General features: G+C 42.8%; 1 protein-coding gene across 8 annotated transcripts in view; it reads left to right on the forward strand.

Annotated features, from left to right (window-relative positions):
* Positions 1 to 8267, forward strand: part of LOC106584401 (AP-3 complex subunit delta-1) — a 41631-nt gene extending 33364 nt beyond the window's left edge. For 4 of the 8 annotated variants that reach the window (XM_014169676.2, XM_014169679.2, XM_014169677.2 and 1 more), the window contains 13 exons: positions 265 to 415; positions 519 to 653; positions 1089 to 1142; positions 2155 to 2250; positions 2509 to 2652; positions 3102 to 3149; positions 4105 to 4125; positions 4534 to 4723; positions 4862 to 4950; positions 5109 to 5194; positions 5376 to 5497; positions 5764 to 5843; positions 5981 to 8267. In XM_014169676.2, coding sequence (XP_014025151.2) covers positions 265 to 415; positions 519 to 653; positions 1089 to 1142; positions 2155 to 2250; positions 2509 to 2652; positions 3102 to 3149; positions 4105 to 4125; positions 4534 to 4723; positions 4862 to 4950; positions 5109 to 5194; positions 5376 to 5497; positions 5764 to 5843; positions 5981 to 6076 — 1312 coding nt within the window. In that variant the 3' untranslated portion in view covers positions 6077 to 8267. The remainder of the gene's footprint in view (positions 1 to 264; positions 416 to 518; positions 654 to 1088; positions 1143 to 2154; positions 2251 to 2508; positions 2653 to 3101; positions 3150 to 4104; positions 4126 to 4533; positions 4724 to 4861; positions 4951 to 5108; positions 5195 to 5375; positions 5498 to 5763; positions 5844 to 5980) is intronic. The other 4 variants (XM_014169678.2, XM_014169682.2, XM_014169680.2 and 1 more) reach the window with 2 other exon arrangements.
* Positions 8268 to 8712: the final 445 nt, after the last annotated feature.

Below are 8712 nucleotides of genomic sequence, written 5' to 3' on the forward strand. Positions count from 1 at the left end.
CATGCACCTGAGTGGAGTGGATGGACTTGTCTCAACTAGCTTCCTTTCCTAATCTCCTTTCTTTCACTGGAATTGAGTAAGTGAATCGACTGGATAGGTTTTCACCATGCTGCTTATAACCTGTCTTTTCCTCCCAGATCAGTGGTTATGGAGGAAAGGAGGCTAGTTAAGACTATTGAGAAACAGCCGATGGCTGTAGTTTGACCAGAATCACCATGTACACCCAGGGCTGTGGTTTTATGTGTCTCCTCTCTGTGCTCTCAGGCCCCTGGCAGACAGCGAGAAAAAGCTGCCAGTCAGGACACACCGTCCCGATGAGGTCCTCAAGAGCCCCGTAGAGGATGGGGAGGGGTTGGAGGTCGCTTCAGAGCCCAAGAAGAAGTGCGGAAAGGAGAAGAAGGACAAGGAGAGGAAGGTGAGGCCCTATTCTTTATGTCCTTGGAATATTTTTCATATTTTTGACATCTCTGTTTTTTGTGACCTTATTGTCTTAAGGAGTGTTTTTGTTGTCATTGTAGAAGGGTAAAGAGAAGAAGAAGAAGAAACGCAAACAAGAGGAAGGGGAGGATCTTATGGAGGCTGGGTCAGAGGAGCCTGTCCACTCAGAAGTGACCAACGATGTGGCAGCCCAGCCTCCTGCCTCCACACCGGAGGTATGACATCACAAAGGGATGGACTACCTTTTTTACAGGGACAAGATTTGCACAATGTCATTCTGTGTAGGGTATCGAAGAATTAAGACTGACACTAAATCATTTTTAACTAATCTAAGAATTTGATTGAATTAAATGTATATAAGATAATCTGTCAAGCAAACACATTTCTTTGGTCATTTTCATTTATCAATCATTGTCATTGCTTCTTTCAAGGCCCCTCACCATCCTATCAGCAATAAAGATTAAATCAAGTATCAATCAGTATTTGTTCTAAGATTGCAGTATGTCTAGTCACTATCTTGAAATACTTGATTTATTCATGAAAATAACAGTGTAATCTCTGTATCCATTTTCATGAAGCGGTAGTGCTAAAATGTTAACCTCTCTATCCCCCCCGTGCTCTTGCTCCCTCTCCCTCCCTCACTGTTGTAGACTTCGGATCTGGATTTCTGGCTCTCAAATGCTCCAGTGCCCTCCGACCCTCAGGTTGAGTTCCTCTCTCTCTCTCTCTCTCTCTCTCTTAGTCACTCCTTGTCCTTGTTGTCATTTATTTGTGTTCTAACAGTACCTCTTCATCCATCCTCTGCTCTTGTCTGATCATCTTCGCCATGCGTGGTTCTTTCCTTCCTTCCTTCCATCCACTTTTCTCTTTCACCCTTGCATTACTGCCTCTCTTTCTGAGGTCACGTAACCCTACTCATTCTGGGCCTGTCGTGTTTTTAATGTTGGTTCTCTCTGTTTTGGTTTTGCTCGGTGTGTCTGTTTCTCGTCAGTGGTGGGGTCACAGTTGTTGTTGTCAAGTTCAGGGGCCTCAGTGTCTGGAATCATGCTGACGGTTCTTGTTGTTCCTATTAAACCAATGCAACAACAGCACAGCTCTTCATGTGTAGTATGACTACATATAGACTGTTTTTGACTACATACTGAGTGTGTGTGACTCTGTGTGTGACTCTGTGTGTGACTCTGCGTGTGTTAGACCAGGTGGAAGACTAATGACAACAGTACAGTATTCAGTTTAAAGCCAGACTAGTTCATAAAGTTTAGCTCTGTGACCCCACACTCTCTGTCCTCTGTTCTGAACTACTGTATGGGACTGTTTCAAGCAGAATCTGATCATTAGATATACCTTGTTCGCGGGGCTCTGCATGTTGATTTTGTGTTTACACCACACCAACTGTCTGCCCTCAGGAAATAAGCTACGTCTAGCAGCCACCCAAATGTGACTTCACAGTTCACACATCCTGTCAGAACATGTTTCTGTATTTCTGTTTTTTGAGTCGATTATTGTTCCATTTAAGTACAGATGTGAAGGGATACTATTGACAATGGGTCCATTGGAACAATGTCAGGATTTGACAACTTCAAAACAACAAACAAATTACGACTAACCCAAACTATTACCACCTGTACTGGTATATGATCAATAAATGACAGCGTATGTCAATAATCCTTTTAAATGTGTCCATACTAACTTTGAGGGCTGTGTGTGTGGTGACAGGAGGCCGCAGCAGTAACGGACGCTCCCCCTGCCTCCACTCCTGAGGCTGAGTCTGGTGTGGTTGCCGTGGTCGCAGACTCTGAGCCTGAAGAGACTGTGAGTTACTCCACTTTACTGATGATGTCATAATCACGAGACAAATCTCAGCTGTTACTAAGGATACATTTTATTTTATAAACCTTACAAAACATACACATACAAGCGACAGCATCATTCATTACTAAGGATTCTACATTAAAGACTAGCGCAACAGGATACTGTATTTTGACAGATCTTGTCTGAGCACAGAAACTCTCCCTCCCTCTTTCTGAATAGACTGCCCTTTACACCATCCCCTGCTTGTTTCCCTCTCAGAAATCCTCGAAGCACAAGAAGAAGAAGCAGAAAAAGGAGAAGGACAAGAAGAAGAAGAAGAAGCACCATCATCATCACCATAGCGATGGAGCCAGAGATGAATCTGTGCAGAACGGCACGGTGGAGGACGAGGAGCCTCTACCAGTCAGTAAACAATCACCTTTTAGTCTGTCCACTCAGTCCAATCCCTGTCCACTGGACGTTCAAGTCATAAATCAAATCAAATTCAACTTTATTTGTCACATGTGCCAAATACAACAAGTGTAGACCTTCCTGTGAAATGCTTACTTACAAGCCCTTAACCAACAGTGCAGTTCAAGAAGAAAATATTTACCAAATAAACTAAAGTAAAAAGTAACACAATAACGAGACTATATACAGGGGGTACCGAGTCTGTTTGCGGGGGTACAGGTTAGTTGTGCCCCCGCAATACTGTCCATATAAAACTTCCCTACCTTCACCCATTAATTTGACACAAGTATGTCAAGTATGCAGTGTGTATACACTCCCGATATATACATAATCCAGACCTGGGTCTGGTTCGCTTGTTTGCATATTGAGTGAGAAATGACCAGGCTCTTCTCTCTTTACAGCCCATGTCCAATTACGCCCTGCTGGCTGAGAACTCCTACATCAAGATGGTGAGTGGGATGGAGCGAGACGCTTGGGTCCACTGGAGGAGTATACTATTGTTGTGTATCTTCTATGTGAATAGCCACTCAAATTGGAACTGGGAGGAGTCGTACCATTGATATATATATAATACAGTGCATTCAGAAAGTATTCAGACCCCTTCCCTTTTTCCACATTTTGTTACATTACAGCCGTATTCTAAAATGGATTTAAAAAATCAATCTACACACAATACCCCATAATGACAAAGCAAAAACAGGTTTTTAGAAATATTTGCACATTTTATTAAAATTAAAAACAGAAATACCTTATTTACATAAGTATTCAGTCCCTTTGCTATGAGAGTCGAAAATTGAGCTCAGGTGCATCCTGTTTCCATTGATCATCCTTGAGATGTTTCTACAACTTGATTGGAGTCTACCTGTGGTAAATTCAATTGATTGGACATGATTTGGAAAGGCACACACCTGTCTCTGAAAAGGTCCCACAGTTGACAGTGCATGTCAGAGCAAAAACCAAGCCATGAGGTCGAAGGAATTGTCCGTAGAGCTCCGAGGCACAGATCTTGGGAAGGGTACCAAAAAATGTATGCAGCATTGAAGATCCCCAAGAACACAGTGGCCTCCGTCATTCTTAAATGGAAGAAGTTTGGAACCACGAAGACTCTTCCTAGAGCTGGTTGCCCAGCCAAACTGAGCAATCAGTGAAGAAGGGCTTTGGTCAGGGAGGTGACCAAGAACCCTATGGTCACTCTGACAGAACTCCAGAGTTCCTCTGTGGAGATGGGAGAACAAGATTGAAGTGTGTAGATTGATGAGGGAAAATAAAAATGTAATCCATTTTAGAATAAGGCTGTAACGTAAAAAACGTGGGAAAAGTCAAGTGGTCTGAATACTTTCCGAATGCACTGTATATACTGTAAGTGGACCCCTCCTTATGCTCCCTCTTTTTCTCTCTTTCAAGATGAAGCAGGATGCTGATGAGGTATTGGCTGAAGTTCTGTGAACTGCAGGCTATGGGTTTTACAGGAGAATCTTCTAGATGTTCTGTGTGGTTGTGCTTTTTCTCAGACTGTGCCCCCTGGCTTAATCACCCTGTGATAACCAAGGTGTTATGCAGAGACATGTGTATATTGGAAAATGTAACCCTGTTATTCACAACACCATAAGCCAGGGGCATCCTCTTGAGTGTGTGATGTTACGATTCTACTGTCCTATCAGTGCTGTTTCCAGGTTGCTTCATAAAAATCCCATGGGATTCATGTTGGGATTGGAATGGTTGAATCGATTTGCTGGTTTGCATGCAAGTCAATTTGCTGGGCTCCTTGTGTGACTACTGCTGGCTACGGAGTGGGTTGACCTCCGCTTCATCCCTCTCTCTTTCCCTCTTTAGGTGTGTGACATCCAGGGGAACCTGCATGACGGTAGCCAGGTGGTGGTCTCTGTCATCTTTGAAAATAAGTGTGACAGTTTCATCAAGTCCATGGAGTTCAATGTGATGGACTCTCTCAACTCCAAGCTGCAGCGGCCTGAGGGAGCCGGCCCACACGACAGCCTCACTGTGCCCTTCCAACTGCCCCCCGGTGAGGAAGCAGGAGAGACTGGGAGGAGGAAAAAGCTATGGAGACTGTTGTTGAAAGAAGAGCTAAATTCCCATCCAAATAATCAAATTCCCAGTTTACATTCAAACGAATCAATTTTTTCTCTCTCTTGTTCCTCAGGGATCTCTAACGAGGCACGGTTCATCTTCTCAGTGCAGAGCATTGTGATGCCCCAGAAACTGAAGGGAACCCTCACCTTCATAGTCAAGGTGAGTTAGTCTTGCTCTCCACAAAGCCCTCACATTCCCCCACTATCCCTCTTTGACTCTGGGTACAGTCTATTTCACTGCTCAAGGTTCTACTGACCTTTTCCCTCACTTGTAAAAGTGTATTGTTAACCTTCTGCTGTTATAATGTTCTCCCACAGACTGAGGATTCCTCCACTCATGAGAAACTAGACTTTAAACTGCACTTTACCTGCACCTCATACCTGATCACCACTCCCTGCTACAGGTCAGTGCAGCTAGCTGTCCCCAAAGAACCTCATTCTGCTGTTTTTAATAATAATGAACGTTACCTAACTGTAGATTTGGAGCTATTGGCTTAGTGTGTTGTGCCCTGATCTGAATTTAAGATTAAACTGCTTGTGAGCTAGTATGTGATGCGTAGTGAATGTGATTGTTGTTGTTTACAGTGACGCGTATGCTAAGCTGTTGGAGTCAGGGGACCTCAAGGGAAGCTCTCTGAAGCTGGAGGGAGTCAACCAGCCTTTCCACCATCTAGTGGCTAGGATCTGCTTCCACCACCACTTCTCTGGTGGGTACACTGGGACTGGGGAAGGGGAGGCAGGGGGGGAAGGTGTGGGATATGATAGGGACTGGGGAATACAGGGGGAGAGGGTAGGGCATTGGGAGGTATTAGGTTGAGAGTGGACATTTATTGAGGTGATTTGTAGTTCATTGTGTCGTCTTGCAGAAATCTCCATCTTTGAATGAACATTTAGATGATGATGTGATAAATAAAGACCTTTTTAGATTTTGAGTTGTTTAATGAGCTTACGTTTGTGTTCCCGTCTCAACCAGTGGTGGAGAGGATTGATTCCTGTGCCTCCATGTACAGCAGGTCAATCCAGGGTCACCACGTGTGTCTGCTGGTCAAAACTGTAAGTAGCTGCCTTCCTCCTCGTCAGTCAGGGGGCCAGACATCCAAATATTGGTCTCCATTTAACTCAAATGAGATCTTCTCCTCAGACATCCTTGTAACGTTTGCCCTCTCTGTCTGTGTCCCTGTCCGTCGCAGGCTGATCAGACCGTGTCTATCGACGCTAAATGTGACGAGCCGGGGCTGCTTAGGAATGTGCTGGATGAGATCAAGCTGACCTTCTCTCAGTGCTGATTGTGTCTGACAGCTCCTTGGTGCCCCCCTACCCCCTGCTCAGCCCCTCCCTCACTGAAACACATGTAATCATGTTACAAACACTGCGGCTGGCACTCCCAGGTTCACCTTATTAATTAGTCCTCAGAATCACACATTTCCTTGATGCCCCTCTTGCACTCAGAACTGCTCTTTCTCCTTCACTGTTTCACTGATTTGCTCTATACAAACCCCCTCTGTGCGCTTTTAGTTTCAAACTGTTTTTCCCTGCTCCCCCCTCCACTCTCTCTCTCATGGTCATTACAGTCTGTGACGGTCGTGTAATGTAATCTGACAACTGGACTTTTTGTTGTTGGTTGAATTGTGTTTTTACTGTCTTGATTTGTATTTGTTTTCTGACGTGTGTCTCCGCCTTTCCCCCTGTTGCATTAAACATCAGCGTGTTACTACTACTCTCCTCCATAGTCCCATAGAATGTGTGACTTCTTCTGACTGGCCCAAGTTGGAAATGCCATGTCAACTTTAAACTGCTCTAAGCTGACCTCATGTCTGAAGGAGACTGACCTCCCCTCTGGTGTCACTGCTCCATGCTTCAACTATGCTAAGCTTCAGTTTGACCCGTGTCGCAGTAACATATCAATCCCTATAAGAATTTGAAATGCCTGAGCTGGAAAGTTACACTAAGAGTGTATTAGGAAAAAGAGAATGCAGGCGGTTACACTTTGACCAGGTCAGAACTTAGACACGCTGGAACTCCCCGAAAAAAAAGTATGTTTCTGCAACCTTTTCCAAAAGTGAACATCGGCCGGTTTCCTTGCTCTGTCTCTTATTATAGACATGGGTAGAATGGTGTCTTTTTACAATTGTATGATTTTATCGCTTTGATTATGCTGTAATCGTGGAAGGATATTGTACTGCTCATCTGCCGCTCTCTCTTGCCTCAGGCATGTCTACAGTATCTGAAATGAGTGACAAAGTAATATAGAACTTGCGGAAAATATCACATATTGCCGCTAGCACCTCTCACGTGGCTTTGCTATAATAGCAGGCTCTCCATACTTAACTGTTAAAGTTATCCTATGTGTTGATAGGCTTAGTTTGAGATCACCTATGGGGATGGAAGGCTATTCTAGTCGTAATTTCATTCTGGGAGATCAATGGTACTTAGTTGATACATTTTATTTTTAATCAGTATTAACCAATGTGGCTTCTTGTTTACTATTCCTTTCTTGACAAAGCAAACAAGTCGTCAGTCAAGACATTTGTCTTTCATATCATCCAAACCTCTTGTGTCTGTGTCACTAACTCTCGCACTATACAATACATCCTACATGTCACTGATATACAGTCATAAACCGATCTTACTCCAGTGTTCTCTTCTCTCAGAACTGCCCTGCCGCCACATGTGCATTGGCACAATGATGAACATGAATGGTCATCATTTAAATGGCTTCTTCCTTTCATGACTTGCTCAGAGGTACTTGCTGTCTAGTTACACTCAACGCGTCTCACTGCCTGGTCCAGCACGATGTAGTAGCAACTTTAAACTGATCCCATCATGTTTTGGTTGTATCCCAACTAACCCGCATTCCTTTCTTGCAAGTGTAGATGAGCCATTCCATGAGTTTCTTCTGCACCATATTAGTGTGAATACAAAGTGAAGAACTTTCAGGGATGTTATCCACAGAACATATCCTTCCTGGAAAAGTGCTTTGATTTAAGATACAGAATGGCAATGAAAAAAGCACCTGTAATCATACATTGTACTAATTAAAAAGTTCTGTGCAGAGTATTTCATAAAAATGTGTATCTTGCATGATTAGGAAATGTATACTTAAAATATATATATTTTGCCTATCCAAGGACACTCACACACATACAAAACTCCCTTGTCATTTCTTGGTTGTCTTTTTCTTCAATCGTTTTTTTTATATGAAGTGAAAGTTGAATTAATCATGCTACAGTTTTTGATGGTGTTGTATTTTTATCTATAAGTTCATACAATTCAAATGATATCTTTGAATATTTTAAATTATTTAACATCAGGGGAAGGAGGTTCTATTTGGTGTCATGGCGCTGAGAGGAGTAGAGAAGAAAAGGTCTTGTGATACACTTCAGAGAAGCTACCCACTGTCTTAATACTTTTTTTCTGGTCAATTGTAGTGATTATCTTGCTGAGTTTGGCTTATGACATTAAAATATATTCACATCGCTCCTTGTTTGAAGGTCTGGTCCAACTCCTTCATTGTCGATTCTCCAGCTATAGGATGTAATAGTTTTAAGAGGGGACTACATGAGCAAGACAAAATTAGTCATATACTATCAACATTCCCTTTTAGAACAGAGAAGTCTACCCAAATTGAAATAAAGGCTGCTATAGTCTGTTAAGGTGAACCAATAAATTCCCACATATCATTATTTCAGGCTTTTTATTCACATCTGATCACTATGTACGATGTCTGAGTATCAAACATGCTGTATAATCAAAGGATATGCAAATACTACCTTATCAAGGATATTTAGTTGGCCAACATCTCACTTCAGCATGCACTATAGTGGCCTTTCCCAAAAACCTGCCTTCCCCAATAACTAATACAGTACACTGTGTGAAACTGCATATTCTTTCTTTGTGTACAAGTCCCTTTAAATTATAAATG

This window comes from Salmo salar, chromosome ssa23, assembly GCF_905237065.1.
Source record: "Salmo salar chromosome ssa23, Ssal_v3.1, whole genome shotgun sequence".
Classification (NCBI taxonomy): domain Eukaryota; kingdom Metazoa; phylum Chordata; class Actinopteri; order Salmoniformes; family Salmonidae; genus Salmo; species Salmo salar.